Below are 17,413 nucleotides of genomic sequence, written 5' to 3' on the forward strand. Positions count from 1 at the left end.
TGACAAAAACAACGCGGCACCGGAAATCGTTCTGGGTTTTGTCTAGAATGTCTTCTTCATGCTCAAAAAGACGTTTCAGCGCAAACATTGCGAACTCGGGCTGGATTTCATGGAAACACCCATGCACCGATGCACCTGGGGTCACATAACGCAAGGAGCCCCAACCGAGCTCAGTTTCAGAGGTGTTTTGATGGCGAGCGGGCTCGTTGTGGCATCTCACAGAGGCTGCAGAATCTATGAAACGCATGGATTTCAATTTCGAAACTTTATGGGCATAAAGTTCTCAAACTTATGATGCAAAAGGTGCGTTGACATTTCCAAAGTCGTGCTTTAGATTTTCAATTCTGGAACTTTGTGAGTTTAATGTTCTCATAAACACTTGATGCCAAAGGTGCATTGATTTTTCTAAAGGTCATACATCGGACCATACAACGAGACAAGCCAAATCAACACACTATCAGACAAGTTAGCAAAGTACGCAACGAGGTCCGATGAGACTAAGCGTTGTGGTGGTTCATTTGTGCCGTCATGTCACAGAAATTAATATCATTTTTTTCGCCTGCGCCAAATCATCCACGGCAAGACACTAAAGCCAGCGAAGGTAACTACACTTTTTATTTATTTTTTCTACTTGGACTTTTATTTGCGAGGACACGATCAGCCTCTTCAATTTTCTTGTTCTTGTTACTCGCGGGCATTCAGGGACAGCCAGAATGCACGCATTTTTCTCGTGTTGCCCCAACCACCACGCGGCGAACTTCGGTGCGCATTCGTTTTTCTCTGGCCAAGTGGATTTTGGCCTGGCAGAGTTTTGGACACTTTTTGGCTAACAGATGAGAAGAAGAAACAATGGTCGCTCGCCGCCATGAGTGTAGGGACAAGACGGATTGCAATGTGTTTGCTTCAGGGCATCACGTTCACTTCGATTTTATTGCAACCTCTCCAGAAAGTCTTTTGTCTTGCCAATGTAGGATACTCAGCAGTATGCGTTTTGTCTTTGTGGACCAAGTGTCTCACGTTTTCTTCTATATTCCTTCGGTAGCCACATTAGGTGCCCAAAGTAGGCATTCGATTGTGGCCAACATGCTTTCCTTTGCAGGTTCTTGTTTTCTTTCTTTTTTCCATTTCGGCATCCTCACTCCACAAAAGAAAAAAGGACATTGTTGCGGCGCAGCAAATTATGGCATGATGAAAGTTCAATTTTTTTCATTCTTTTGCAGAAAGTAATGGGCGAAGGGACTCTTCATTTGCTGGATACACTTATATTATTGTGATATCAATTATACGGACAGTCCAGGTACTTTCCTCCCATCGCTGTCATTTTGCGTATAAACTCCAAGGGCTATAACATCGTGTATGCGTGAGTGAAAGCGTAGGAAGGTAGGGGGGATGGGTGAGCCGACGATGGTGGCTCAGTCTTGTGTCCACAAGGGAGAAAGTTTGGAAGACGTTTAAGCTTCGCCTTTAAGAGCGGAACGCGATAGCATTCAAAGATCGACTGCTTTGCATGCCTCCCGGCAAATGGAGCGTACGTAACTGTAATGTTTACCGGAAAACGCTGGTCGCGAACACTATGCATGAAGGCGGGCTTTGTGGTAGAAACGCGGCCTCTTGCGTGGGCTGCGATGCAGCGGAGGCAAGCGCCAGGAACCAGGTGCGCTGCTCCATGGCCCCCGAGACACCCGCACGCCGGCGTGTGCAAATCGTGCAAGCCGTGCCTGTTCTGTGAATTGTAGAAGTGCTGGAAAAGGGGTTTCCTTGAGTTTTCGCGTAACAGAATTATGTTTTCTCGTGTATTCAAATTTCAATGGGAGAGCTATCATATCTGTAGGTTGCGTGTATGTCATAGTTTACAATTTTTTTTTTTTTTTGCATTTTTACAACATGTGGATGCGACATGAGCTTGTCTCACGGTGACAAAGGTGACTTGAAACTAACGTTTCCACGGCGAAGCATCAAAGCTATGTTCGTACCACTGAGCAGCAAGACAGCATAGTGAACTTCCTCCGGAACAGCTGCGATGACAGTGTCATACTTGTGGAGTGCTTGTTTATGGGATTCCTCGTTGAACACAACCCTTAGTGTCAGCGACCACGTTGCGCGTCATCTACGGAAAATTTTTCTGATATGTGACAAGGTGAAGCGTTATGGATGTCAACTCAACTATGAAACGCAGCTCAAGAATTCGGAGGTGGCCAACCTGAAATTTATTTCACAGGCATCGCTCTCAAGTCTTCATTTCTTTATTCAGAGTTTCCCTCAGCTGCTGCCCCGAGATTCCAACGAATCTGCAGAAGATGCTTTAGCTGCTCTTGAAGAGAGTTTGCCACACTACAGGCGTAGTCTTCCAGAGGACATTCTGAGCGAACAAAGGTGGTACGTGCAGTGGTCTATGGTTGGAAAAATGAAAAACACTCATGAAAAACGTGTATCATCGAGTTGCTAAGGTGATGCTGAATTTACTCGATACCGCATAGTAACGCAGAGTGTGAGAGGATTTTTAGCACGGCGCGAAAAACTAGGACTGAATTTCGCTCATTAATGTGCAACACAACCCTCCAACACCCGCTGCTAGTGAACGGACGTCAGTCTGGACCATGATTTGAGCAGAGCTAGTCAGACAAATTTTGGAAGTGAGCAAAGTCTGCTACTGCAAGGTCCCTGCAAAAGGACTCAACGAACACTGCCTGAAAGTTTGAACGAAACACTTCCTGGCAGCTGGCAGCTCACTTCGCAGAAAACAAGTCCGTGATAGATTTTTGCCGCGTCTTCTTCAGGCAAATGATGGCTTTTCCAGCTGCAGCCACTATTTCGAGTCCGTCCTCGCCATCATCGTAAGCGCCAAAGAAGCGGCGCAGCAGGTCTGCCACATCGAGCGCCTGTGTGGACGTTGGTACGTGTGAAAAAACTTTGCGAAGACGCTGCGAGTGAACTGGATTGGGGTGGAGACGCACTTCGCAGCAGATTCAACATTATTTCGCTGCGGGCGTTGAGACCGACTGCATGCGTATGCTCTTAAAATAATGCTTTATTTCAACTGCAAATTTATATTGCCACATTTTTGCTATGTATACACATTTGAAGCATGGGTTATACAACATGACGTCTTCAATTTTGCTGTCATTGTCAAGTGCGTCGTCTGCCAGCAAGCGCGCGTCGTTTCGGCCAGACTGGGCGGACACCCAGTTTTCCCGCAGAAAGTCTGTGCAGTAAAATTTTTTTTTGCTTTTACTTGCTTTTGTACGCCCGCAACTCTTGTCTGCCAGTATAAATTGTAGTTTTAGCCAGGTGAACTGCTATATTTAACACTGTTTTTTAATAGTAACAGGTAATTTTTTCCACAGAAGCTGCCTTCCTGCAACATGAAGCTATGAAAGAAAATTTTATTGATATCGTGTTATTTTATGCGTTTTTCATGTTGGTGGAATATTGAGGACAGTCATCAAAGAAACAATATTAACGTGAAATAAACCAGGTTTATTCACTGCGTGGCTCAAAGAGATGCAGATGACCAATGCAGTTCCAGGCAAATCTAAGGGTACATATATATATATATATCAAGGACATACGTGCAAGAGAAAAATGACCAAATATTCTAAATGTACTGACTGAAAAGCTGAAACCTGACCAGAATGAGCGTGTTTCTTTTAAAAGCTGCACCAGCCCCGGTGACCCAATCAAATTTCTGTGAAAAGGAATCAAGGCAATTATTTGACGTTAATACGAACAGCAGTGCTAGGGAAAATCCACTGCATATGTACTCGCACTGAATCGGGGAAACTGGGAAGTCTTTACCAATGTAGTTTCCGTGGCTTGTCTGGCATTCTCCTTCAATGTGTTAGCAGGCGAAATGAAGTAGAAACGTATAGTCTAATCAAATAGTATTTACTATTCAAATCTTATTCGAGTTCAGAATTCACTATTAAAAATTATAGAATAGCCGTTTTTGTTCAAATGTAACGCATAAGGACACTTCTGAAGTCTTGAAGATGAGGGGCCGATGCATGTGAGGAGTCTAATACCGAATGATTGTGCTGCTGAAGAGTCGTGGCTGTTGTGCAGAGGCGCACCAATTCTTGAGAGAATTAACGCATGGATGCTGTTCTGCTGAACAAGTTCGCAGCTGTCATTCAATATAAACACCCCATTTTGGGGCAGCCTGTAAATATGCTAATTTGATTCAGGCAAGGAAAACATTTGTCAGTATCACCATGTCTGCAACCCATTAAAGCTGGGTGCCCAATGTGGTACCACACTTGCTGCTGAAGAGTCGTGGCTGTTGTGCAGAGGCGCACCAATTCTTGAGAGAATTAACGCATGGATGCTGTTCTGCTGAACAAGTTCGCAGCTGTCATTTAATATAAACACCCCATTTTGGGGCAGCCTGTAAGTATGCTAATTTGATTCAGGCAAGGAAAACATTTGTCAGTATCACCATGTCTGCAACCCATTAAAGCTGGGTGCCCAATGTGGTACCACACTTGCCTTCTTCAACGAACACAGCAGATCTACAAATATTTCTGTGTGTATGTGAGGCATGCCATTCCTTTGATTGCTTCATTATTGTTCTTATGATAGTGCACTAGATAATTGAAAGCAACCGTTTATAATACAGAAGCTGCTTAGTTGAGCGGACGTACAGTTGGGAACGGCATTAAATTTAGGTATGAAATATAAGATAAGCGCAGCATGTTTTTCTCAGAAATCAGACTTGAGAACGATCTCTTTCGATTACACCTGTGAAAAAAGCCGAAGGACGCAGCTACCTCTTTTTTGTATTTTTTTAATTAATCAAATTCTGGCATTTAAGTCTGGCGATATGATTATGAAGCACCCTGTTCAGTTCTCATCACTTGGGGTTCTTTAACGTGCACCTAAACAGAAGGATACGAGTGTTTTTTTTTTTTCATTTTGTTTCCATCGAATTTCGCGACCTGTTTTGAACCCGTGAGCTCAAGTTTAGCAGCGCAACGCGATATCCACTGTGCAGCCACTAATTAGGCTACCATGCTGCCTTTCTTTCTTTTCGTTGTTGTTAAGCATGGACTGGATAAAAAATTCACACGGCTGATGGGCCAAGTAGTATGTGTAATAGCTACCTACAACTCTTATTGCCTCGCAAGGTACCACCACAATGAACCCGTACCAATACACCGCATTCTGTTACATGAGGAAGACAGAAACATGAATGGAATGTTGCACTGCAACTTTTTATCTTTTTCTATAAGAATACTTTCCGTAAATTTGAGTACATGGCGCTGGATGGGGCAGATATGTTTTGTGTTTTAGGTGCCAAGCAGGAAGTTTACATATGTTTTTCCGTCTGCGTTTCGCAAGACCTACTGATGGAAAACTATATGCACCAAATTACACACGACAGATACATGCTGCTTGAAGAACAAGAAAAAAAGTTGTTCTCCAAAGAGAACCCTACAATAACATAGTAGAATGAAAGCCAACACTGCGGCCGCAGTGCACGCACAATCACTGAGGCATTTAAAAAAAAAATGAAATGAAGACAAAGAAAGGCATGTATTTCTAAGGCATAAATAATTGTCATATCCAATGATAAACACTGCTTCAGCGGCCTGAACGCATATACCAGCGCGTGAAGTAGTACGAATGACCCTTCCCTGAAGTATGGTGGCTAGAAGTTGTTCATACCTGAAGTATCGCCAGCAGTTTCCAATGGCGTGACCTTGATGCGGCCCAACCCGCTTTGATCACAGTGCTGCCACAGTATTTTTCGTTCTCGCACTCCTCACTGCAAAGCATGCGCCGCCCCAGCCACTGAAAACATTTCAGGCGAAACCCACCTGAAATGGCCCAGTGGGCTAAGAGTATAAGTAAATAGATAACTAAATAGAGAGAAAAATTGTTTTAGCTGTGTTTTTAATATTTCCCTTCCACAGTACCAAAAAAACACTCTTATTGGGAGAAGATGCTTGTTAATCCAGAATGATGCAAAAACAAAAGATGGGTCCAAAGAGTCCATTCTGCCTGCTTTATGCTGGACTGTCTCATCACATGCTCGACTCCATGTTCCTGTTTTTCACTCATTACAACTCCATTGCCGAGATCTTCTACCGAGCAGAACAAGCTTGTCAACTTGCTCGTCTGCACAACCTAGCTTCTCAGGACCACTCAAAGATATAACGGCCATCGCCGTCACGTGGTCTTCGACCCTGGTGACCTCGTGTAGTTGTGGACACCACAGTGGAAACACAGATTATATGAGAAATTGCTTGCACTTTATGCTGGCCCTTACGTTATTCTAGAGCGCATCAATGATGTCATCTACAATGTATCATGCCTAACAGAAACGGGACGGTGCAGTGCTAAAGTTGAAGTCACGCATGTTGCACATCTTGAGTGCTACAACTGCCACCGAACTGACAGACTTTCCCAGCGCGCTTTTTAATGTCTGATTAATACATTCAGCAAATTAATTTGCAAAATATTTTGTTTGAAAATAGCATCTTTATAATGCGAACCAGTTATGTGGAAGCCTGCAAGGTGGATAAGGATTCATGAAAGGGAAATTTGTCATCCACTTGACTGCAGAACAAAGCTACGTTAAAAACCCCAGACAGGTTTCTCGAAAAGAAAGCTTCGAAGTTGATGAATAATTTATCCTGTACCAGGAATCGAGGTTTCTGAGAAACTTGTAAATGTTTTCTCTACCTTCATGCTATGACAGGGTGGATGACAATTTTACATTTCATACATAACATGTCTTGGTGGCATTTCCGCCATCTCAATTTCAATTTCATAGCAAATAGCAAAACATAATGTTAATATTCCTAATATAAGTCATGCCTGCAGCGCAAGCACAATAAACATTAATTGTTGATAGGAAAAGGTCGCACTTAAATACTGCATACCAATTTTTCATTTGAAGCAGGTCAAAGTTGTCTTTGCTTTTCTTACGATTTCAGTCACTTCTTTTGATGTATAATTAAGAAGATAACGTAATGGACTTAGAAAGTGCTAATTTTGCAGCATCTTAAGCCATGTATTGAGCATTGACATGGTTTACATTCTGAATTATAGTGTTTTTGATAGTGGGATACGTGGCAGCTTTTCTGCAAAAGTTTAGTTGAAGCTATTTTTCTTTTGAACCTTTCCAAAACTATGTACACAATTGTGTCTAAAAATGTGTTCATTACAACTGCTTAATTTGTTCAAAACTAGGCCTCTGTTTATTTACCAAAATCTTATGCTTCCTCTCTGGCAATCTGCATATTTGCACTGCCGTCTGATTAAAGGAGCATTAATTATGCACCCAAACAAACAGCATTTGCCAGTGTCAGCAGGTAAGTGCAAATAAAATATTTTTTCTGCTTTTCTCAAATTCCCCACAACATTTATAAATTCGTCAAACATGTGAAATTTTTCAAGTTGTACATACAACAAATTAGGAGCTGCCTTGCTCCTAAGAGCACTCTGGCAGCAGCGGACTTAGTGCAAGGTCACAAATGTGTAGAAAGCATGGTAATGGATGTGAAGTGACCCCTTGCCGATCCTTGGGCTGTAACCGACCGCGTGCGTTGGTTCTTTTTTTTCTTCCCCTCGGAAATTATTGTGCGTGCCGTATGCAACATGCCAGAAAGAAACAACGGTTCCCGATGCAATGACACTTTCAGTGGAAAGGGCATTGCTAGAGGACATTGCTCCTGGTAACGTGTCATATTTTGGTGAAAGCGATGATGAGATTGGCCAGCAAAGATTTTATTCCCATAGTTCTGCCCACAAAAATGTAAACAAGCTGGATGCATTGCTGCAAGACATACCTTCTTCAGACAATGCCCAGAAGAAATACTATACTTTCATCACCTATATCACCTATAGCAGTTGCACTTGGTCATGGAGAGAAGGCTGCTAGCGTTAGCGAGAATGCACTCTTAAGTGCACTCAAGATAACAAAGACATATTGACCACTTCAAACCCCGCAGAAGAGTGTCCGTCATTCTCTCGAACACTGCTGGCGCATTGCAGAGCCTGAAGGCATATTTCTGAACTGGTAAAGACCATCAGGCATAATAAAGGTGGTCTTCTCATGGTCCTCCTCATGAACAGCAATCTGCCAGTAGCCAGAGCGGAAGTCAGTCAATGAAAAATACTTCGCCCCATGTGGCCAATCAAGTACACCATTCATGCAAGGTAAAAGGATACACGTCGTGATTGGTAATCGGGTGTGAGCGTTGATACCTGGCACTTCTGCGCAGGTGTCGGACAACCACCGTGTTGTCCCAGTAAGAACATGTGCAGTGCATCCAAATTTGAGGCCGGGACGAAAGGCAAGTAGAATTATCCACAGTGGTGACAATCGTACTTGGGGCCACGACACTATGGTTCAGAAGGACATCGAGAAGCGGAGCGACGATGTAGTCACCGTCAAGAACAGATTGCCAAGGGGTCAAAAGCAGTAGCAGCTTGTGGCAACCAAGCAAAGTCGGTGGAGCAAAAGGAGGGAAGTGCATCATAAACAGAACTGCTGTTGTAAGGAAGTTGCAATTGAACAACACTGGTAAAGCAAGGCAGAATGGGCCGAAAGGAAGTCTCCGCCCAAGATCAGGTCATGCGGACACTGCTCCAGCACAATAAACAAAACGGACAATAGACAGTCCGTACAATGGGAGGCAGGCTGCCATCCAGTGAATATATGCAGGGTGTCCCAACTATCATGCACCAAGATTTAAAAATGTGCGAATGCTACTTAGCTGGACAGAACCAAGGTAATGTTGTTTCCTGTCACTTGGAGATACTCGGATTCTTTTTAGCATTCTGCCTAATTGCATAATTAGTCTTAGTTAACTAATCAAATTCTCAAATATCATAATTAGATAAAAAGTGTCAATTAGTGTTTTTCCAAACGTGAAAGAAGCCCGTGAATACACGCAAAATTGCCACGCGACTGGCCGCCCGAAGCACTTTGCATGTATTTGCCGGCTTCCTTCCGAAAATACTAATGTAGCACGTATTGAGCAACAGAAAGCTGTATGGAGAGTTTTTCATGTCGCTCTAAAATTTTCTCAGTGGCACTTTTATTCTAATAATATTTGAGAAGCTAATTAATTAAGACTAATTGTGTAATTAGGCAACACGCAAAGAATAATCCGATTATCTCCAAGCAATGGCAAAGAACATTGGTTCTGTCCAGCTACATGGTATTTGCATATTTTTTAATCTTGGTGTATGGTGGCTGGGACACCCTGCATATATATAAATTTTGAAAAAAGTGCAAGTGCATGTATAAAAACAAAAACAAACATTTATGTTTTGGACCCCGACTGAAACGTATAAATTAATTGTTTGTTTTTGCTCTTCTGTGTGTGCCAGCACTTTTTTCAAATTGCTGAACACCGGATCCCGAAGAACTACTTCTTTCATATATCATGTAACCGAGAGGTAAATTCTCAGACTTTGACTTTGTGGGACCGAAGTTCAAATTCACACGAAGCACTGCAAATTTATTTGCTTTTCATCTTTCTTTATAAAGTTCTTGAAAGTACTCTGGGATTTCTGCAATGAACACCGGCGCCAGCAGTGGACATCAAAACGATTAGGGGAGCAAGCCCAAGCAGCTATTGCTGTGAAGAATTAAGTTTCACAACAGCATAACCTCACAAGGGTCAACAACAGTACATCTTCAGTGCATGGCACAGTGTAACTTGGTGCAGTGGGGCACTGTTGCAGCAGCACTTGTCATTTCCTGTACTATTGCTGGTGCACTGCCTTGCGTCTTGTTTTACGGCTTCAAATCAACAAAGTGAAGTAGCAAGGCACGAGCATTACCTTCACCAAAGAAGAACCACTACTCAAAAGATGTTATGAGCCACTTTACAGAATCCAGTGAGATTCAGTAAGCAAGTTCCAAATAACATAGCAGAACTGTATTGCTGTAAAACTGAGGAAAGGTATAATGCAGAAGCCTTATAAATAGGGATGTGTGAATACATAAATATCACGAAATCGAATAGCGAATGTTTAGGCAATTCAATTTGCAAATAGAATATGTACCATTCGATTTTTTGAATATTCAGTATTTAATGTAGAGACCCATGCAGTACTGCATGTCACGTGCACAAGCTAGCCCCTCGTGCTAGATGCCGTGCAATTGGGTGCCTCACTTCGTTGTTTTTGTTGCAAAAGTGGCACGCAATAGATGCCTTGCACACATTAACTACCGCCCTTCCGATTTCAGAACTTCTGACAGGTGGCAACACTGACCCCGACAATGAAAAAGTGTCTGCTCTTTACTGATGGCGCCGACCGTGGTTGACCTGTGCAGCACCAACAATGGTTACGCGTGGAGCAGATATTTAGTCATGTGATGCACGGTCTGCGCTTTCATCTGTTGCGCAGATTGGCCTTGCAATAACCCACCTGCTGAAAAGATGGGGAAGGCTTACTGTGTTTTGCAGGAAAATTGGAAAGCATAACTTTCTATGCAATAAATGATTGCCATAAAACACAGGTATGCTGTTAAACAGGGAATATCATTGGTATTCAGTACAACATAACATCACTAATCGTTCAGCTTCAGACAGAAAATAGCACTTCGTTCAACATTTTATTGGAAAAATTTCTCAGGCATTCACATAAACTAGAACTGAGCCATATTCAGTGTTGGAATACTAATTTGAAGTTCCCTTCAATAAGAGTAGACCATACTGTACGTATGTCTTGATTTCTATGCACCCAAGTTTGCCACTTTCTTGTTATGTAATGCTAGGAGACTCCCCCGAGCATGTGCAGCATGTTTACATGCCAAGCATTTGCAAACTTAAGAGATAAATTTTCTGTTATTTCATATCAAATTCAATATTTGAGTTGAAATCTATTCAGTATCTGCACACCCCTACTTATAAAGGATCAAATGAAGCTCATTTATATTTTCGTATTGTCAGTCTTCAAACTTGTAGAAGCACTAAATGCACAAAAGCCATGAACATTCAACATTTGTAATATATTTGTGCTTTACTCTAGAAATTTATAGTAACTAAGTGCTTTGTACAAAGGCCATGACTATTCAACATTTCTAATATACTTTCACTTTATTCCAAAAAGTTATTTTCTGCATTCTTGCTGGGTACAAAAGACTGCCATGAAAGTGACTTCCATCACTGTACTAAGCACCAGCAAATAATAAACATACAGGGAACAGTCCTGTGGCCACAACTTTGAGGTGTGTGACGAGTACACTGTGCTCAAGTCCTCATTTTTTTTGTCTCCAAGAACATGCCTTGGCTTCTTTATCATGATGACCAATTCTGCTGCTAATTTTTATTAGGGAGCTGATTCCAGGAAGTTGACTCTGCCGCTTTGCTGAGTTGCACCAGCCTTTCGTACGTACTGTTGTGTGGTCCATAACTCGCACCAAACTCCTATTTAGTTTCATTGACTTCATTTTATTTCTGTTATTAAATTTTTTTCAATGCTCACTGTAGAACATTGTCTTGCTTCCATCTCTGTCCTTTACCAAGTGCTAGAATACACTACTGAAACGAACATGCATGCACTGTTGAGCATGCTGCAGATAATAGGTTGGCCCGAAGTCTAAAATCACTGAGTTAATTGTTTCATAGGGTTTAATGTCGCAGAGCATAAGCTGGGCTCCATGTTATTTTTGACCACCTGGGATTCTTTTAACGTATACTGAAACCCAGATGCACTAGCATTTCTGCGTAGCACTTCCATTGGAATGTGGCCACAAATAAGGACCATGACCTCGTCCTTAGCAGCAGAGAGCCATAACCACTGCAGGATGTGATCACTTACACGGTTGACATTGGCCTCCTACTTGATGCCCCATAAGCAGAAGTGGCTAAATATGTATAGTACTGGTCTTACTGGGATGAATTCGAAAAAGAAAATACTATGCTTAAGATCTGTTCACCAATTACAGGGTTTACAAAGTGTGCTTACAATTAGTCTGAATGCCCACAGGAGCCTCGCCTGCCAATAAATTTGAACACAACTGTAGATGGTTCGTTTAGTAAAGTGCAAAAACAAGTGACAACACACCACGCCTAATAAAAGTAACAAAGAGGCAGTTTTAAAAGGTAAGTCTCGATGGTCTTGATGCCTCGGTAGTCTGGTAAGCTCTATGTCTTGTATGGAGCCTTTACCACAGCTGCTGTTCCATGACTTGCATTTAATGATAAGCTTTTAAAAGTTTCAATGCAGCATTTACATATCGCAAACAATATCTGCACTAGAGCAGCCTCCTATACTTTAAAAGCATGCTGTTTTAACATGTTGCGGTAAAAACATGTTCAGAAAGTGAACAGTGCATAGCAAGACTTTGAGCAATGAACTCACTGCTGCAGCAGTCAAATATGGGCACCCTTCTGAAACTGCTTTGCACTTTATTTCTCATCTAATTAAAATCGCCAAACATTTTCTACAGGTTCTGGCATAAGATGAACGCGAGTACTCGGTGTATTAACAAAGCATTTGTGCAACTGGCATTTCTGCTCAGCCATACTGTATGCACAGAGGTCCATTACAAATGCAAGTGCTCATCTGTGAGCAGCTTGCTTGAGTACTGTCACTGCACCACATTCCACTGTGCTGGCTGGTCTGTAGGCAGGCTGGAAGAAGCTGCAGTGGTTTGATACAAAGGGTCTTGTGCCTCTGGAATGCATGTGAACAATGAATTACACAGCATCTGCCTACCTCCCAAGCTACCACTTGGCAGCTGCCCAAATGAAGGCCTCTGTTTAGGTGTCAGTGTGCGCCCAGAGGCACTGTCTTCTCCAACGACGTGGTCAGACTTTTGGTCACAGCACATCAAGACACATCAACAACGCCAGCACCAACACTGTTACACAGTCTCTTGAGCCTGTCCACCACAGCACCTAGGAAAGCGTTTCGGCTGCAAGCAACATCGGAAGTGCGGCCACCAACACCGGTAATAAAGGCCACTGGCCAGTAGCTGCACCCGTTTCGTGCGAGTCACAGCTGTCGGTGTGTGTCAGCTCAAAGGACAGCCATGGCCAGAGCAGGCCCTGGGTGCACGCAGGGGGGCTCTCGGCAAACTGCACACGCTGCGCCAACACAGCAATGCAGTAATGGCGCTGGCTGGACACTGCACTGGCTACCAGCAGGCGTGTGCCGTTCTCCTCCCAGCTGCCATGGCACTCAAATCCTGCAGGTGAAAAGTGCCATGCACCTACAGCACAACAGCAAAATGAAACTGCTCTCTGGACTGCACAGCTTTCATCCTTGTTTGGCAAATCCCTTCCACACTTGTGCACAGAGCAAAAGATGTGGCAAAAGATGACTGCTTTTTCACTAACGAGCACAATACAATTACTCAATGAAAATTGAATTTTCATGCGAAGTTGTGCGCCAACATGTATCAAATTAGTAGAACAGCATTTTTGCCCCATGTTCACTGAAAACACCAATAATTTTTTTCTGTGTTATTATATGCTCTCTTTGACGTAGTCCTTGTATAATGTGACGCATTATGTTCCAAATGACCACTGTGATGCTTGTGCTTGTTACTTGTTATCACAGCATGTAAGACTTTGTTACTTGAACACAATTTATTCATCCTTTATATTGCTTTTTAAGATCTCAGTATGTTACCTTTAATCACGCGCAGTCATCGCCGGCCACAGTCGCTTCCGGGGTACCACAGGGCTCAGTCCTTGGGCCCCTGCTGTTCATTATTTATATTATTACGATATGATCGGTAAATACCCGAGAGACGAGCCGCCGTGAGAACGACGACGGAGATGGTCGGTGCCCTTGGCGCGAGTGAATGTCGGCCTGGCGCTCTGGCTCCATTCTAGTGTAAATAGTCTGTAAATAGCCTCTTTTGTCTGTGTCTTTCTACACGTAACATTCTGGTGGAGGTCAGCGATCCCCGTCCTCGCCACGGAACTCCGGAGTGGTCGGTACGTCAAGCTTGTCACCATGCCTCCCGGTGACGAGCCCGCCTCTGCAACGGCTTCGGCTGGTCCGACTGCTCCCGTCGTCACGGTTGCCCAACATCGCGACCCTGGTGTGTTCTCTGGCCTGGAGGGACAGGACGTTGACGAATGGCTCAAGCTATATCAACATGCCAGCACTAATAACAGGTGGGACCCAACCATTATGCTCGCCAATGTCATCTTTTATCTTGGCGGCACGCCATGCGTGTGGTACCAGACGCATGACGAAGAGATCAGCAGTTGGGACTCTTTCAAAGAAAAGCTACGGGAACTGTTCGGCGACCCCATTGGCCGCAAGGTTGCCGCGAGAAAGGCTCTTGCGTCTCGCGTTCAGACATCTACAGAGCCGTACATTTCCTACATCTTCGACGTCTTGGCTCTATGCCGCAAAGCTGACGATGCTATGTCTGAATCAGATAAAGTGTCACATGTCCTAAAAGGCATCGCCGACGACGCTTTCGATTTGCTTGTTTTCGGCAATGTCTCGACAATCGACGACATCATTAAAGAATGCCGTCGCCTTGAACAAGCCAAGAGCCGTCGTATCACACACCACATCACGCAGCTACCCAACACCGCTGCTACGTCGACATGTGAGGGTCGATCGCGTCAGGCCACCACCTGTGACGACGTCACCCGTGTTGTTCGCCGCGAGCTTGAGGCCGCCTGTTCGCCAGCTTTCTCCACGACGCCTCCCGATCCGCCAGCAACCACGATTGCCATGATTCAGGCCGTAGTCCGACAAGAATTTGAGAACATGGGTCTGAACTCCGTGTGTTCAACATCTCAACCCAGCGTTCCCCAGTTCTCCACCGGCCCTCCTCGTCCCCGACAGTCCTTTTCCGCCACATCTCGCCGCAACCCGTCCGATTGGCGTACCCCTGATGACCGACCAATCTGCTTTCACTGCTGTCGCATCGGCCACGTCGCTCGTCACTGCCGCAACCGATGGCCTCCGCCTCCTCGGACATACGCCACAACTTACTCCCGCACCTTTGGCCCTTCTGTTCCCTATGCCACCCGCCGTGAACCCACTGCCGCTGATGCTCCTCTTCCGAACCTTCGCTACAGCCGCTCGCCCTAACCTCGACGCCGTCAGTCCCGTTCGCCCCAACCCCGCCGCTTCTCTTCGCCGCCTATCACCTCCCGGGCCCAGCCGGAAAACTAGGCACTGCAGCTTCTGAAGGTGAAGCTGCGTTGTCGACACTGCCCTCAAATTCTCTGCTCACGTTAAACACGAACCAAAACCTTCTTGACGTTGACGTTGATGGATATCCTGTCACGGCACTCATCGACACAGGGGCACATCTTTCTATTATGAGTGCTGCCTTCCGACGACGACTGAACAAGCTCCTCACCCCAGCGTCGGCACGCGTCGTCCGCGTTGCGGATGGTGGTACTGTGCCTATCATCGGCATGTGTACGGCACGTGTTAGCATCGCCGGCCGCCACACTCCTGTCCTCTTCACCGTGATTGCTCATTGCCCCCACGACCTCATTCTCGGCCTCGATTTTCTCTCCGCGCATTCTGCTCTTATTGACTGCTCTGCCAGTACCCTTCGCCTTGAGTTACCGATTCTCGCAGAACCTTCTGACGCACCCCAGTACCGCCTACGCCCCACTGGCTTTATTTGCCTGCCGCCAAAATCAATAGCCTATATTGAACTCTTGTCTTCCCCACCAGTCCCTGATGGCGAGTACCTCGTCACTCCTCTGCGCGACATTCCACTACAGTATGACGTTACCGTGCCTCACAGTATACTTACTGTTACTGCGAACCGCACTTTCATGCCTATCTTTAACTTTGGATTGGCGAAGCAAATTCTGCCACAAGGTATTTGCCTTGCCAATGTTGATTGTCTCGGCGACCATCACGTGGCAAATTTATCCACCGATCCTTCTTGCGAGCTTAGCAGGCCTCTCGTGCCAGCCTCGGCCGCCGATCCCAAGATACAGAAAATGGTTGCGACGGACCTGTCTTCTGCGCAGGCTGAAGACCTTTATCGAGTATTATCGGCCTACAGAGATATTTTCGACTTCGACGATCGCCCTTTAGGCCAGACGCTCGCGGTCAAGCATCGGATTCTTACTGGCGATGCTACTCCTATTCACCGACGACCGTACCGAGTTTCTGCGTCGGAACGCCAAGTTATTCAAAGCGAAGTGAACAAAATGCTAGACAAAAACATCATTGAACCTTCTTCGAGTCCCTGGGCGTCACCTGTAGTGTTGGTTAAGAAGAAGGATGGCACGTGGCGCTTCTGTGTAGACTACCGTCATCTGAACAACATTACTAAGAAAGACGTCTACCCGCTCCCACGTATAGACGATGCCCTTGACTGCCTCCACGGTTCCAGCTATTTCTCTTCTATTGATCTTCGTTCTGGATACTGGCAGATTGCTGTTGACGATATGGACAGAGAAAAAACCGCGTTCATCACACCTGATGGCCTATACCAATTTAAAGTAATGCCGTTTGGATTATGCAACGCCCCTGCCACCTTTGAGCGTATGATGGACTCCTTGCTCCGAGGTTTCAAATGGTCCACATGTCTCTGCTACCTCGACGACGTCATCGTCTTCTCACCCACGTTCGACACTCACCTTGAGCGTCTCACAGCTATACTTGATGTATTTCGAAAGGCGAAGCTGCAACTTAACTCGTCCAAATGTCGTTTCGGCCGCCGCCAAATTACTGTTCTGGGCCACCTAGTTGACGCTTCCGGAGTACAGCCTGATCCTGACAAAACTCGCGCTGTCCGAGACTATCCGGTTCCGAAGACAGCCGCCGACGTTCGAAGTTTTGTAGGGCTATGCTCGTACTTTCGTCGTTTTATTCAAGATTTTGCGGCAATTGCTAGACCCCTCACTAATCTTTTGAAGAAAGGCGTACAGTTCTCGTGGGGTACTGCAGAAGCCGCCGCCTTCTCTCGTCTCGTTACTCTTCTCTCCTCACCACCCATCCTCCACCCATTAATGATGTCACACAGGTCATTAGGGACACACCAGTGAAACTGCGATTGTACTCTGACGACTGCGTGCTCTATACCAGAGTAACTAACAGACGAGATCAAGAGGTTCTTAACAATGTATTTTCGTCCTTTTGTGGTTGGAGCAATGCGTGGCAAATGAGTATTAATTACCAAAAAACTGTACGAATGACTTTCACTAATAAAAAGCAGCCGCTCAATTTCAGTTATAGCTACAATGGGCACTACCTAAACTCTGTGATTACCTTCAAATATCTTGGAGTTACCTTCACTGAAAACTTAAAATGGCATCTTCATATTGAAACAATTTGCGCTAGGGCACTTAGGAAACTGGGATATTTAAAGCGAACCCTCAAATGCTCAACTAAGGACTGCAAATTAACAGCTTATAAATCCCTCGTCAGACCATTACTAGAGTACGCCTCAGTGGTATAGGCACCATACACTTCACTTGACATTAGCAAGCTTGAAGCC

General features: G+C 44.8%; 1 protein-coding gene and 1 long non-coding RNA gene across 2 annotated transcripts in view; one reads left to right on the plus strand and one right to left on the minus strand.

Annotated features, from left to right (window-relative positions):
* The first annotated feature begins 230 nt into the window (after nucleotides 1–230).
* LOC140214044 (uncharacterized) lies at nucleotides 231–10,479 on the plus strand. The gene is made up of 2 exons (XR_011890962.1): nucleotides 231–7,316; nucleotides 10,208–10,479. It is a non-coding gene; the product is annotated as an uncharacterized lncRNA (long non-coding RNA).
* LOC126539586 (uncharacterized) overlaps nucleotides 7,711–17,413 on the minus strand; it is a 40,023-nt gene continuing 30,320 nt past the window's right edge. The window contains exon 5 of the mRNA XM_050186472.3: nucleotides 7,711–13,156. Coding sequence (XP_050042429.1) covers nucleotides 12,867–13,156 — 290 coding nt within the window. The 3' untranslated portion in view covers nucleotides 7,711–12,866. The remainder of the gene's footprint in view (nucleotides 13,157–17,413) is intronic.

Source organism: Dermacentor andersoni, chromosome 11 (genome assembly GCF_023375885.2).
Source record: "Dermacentor andersoni chromosome 11, qqDerAnde1_hic_scaffold, whole genome shotgun sequence".
Taxonomy (NCBI): Eukaryota; Metazoa; Arthropoda; class Arachnida; order Ixodida; family Ixodidae; genus Dermacentor; species Dermacentor andersoni.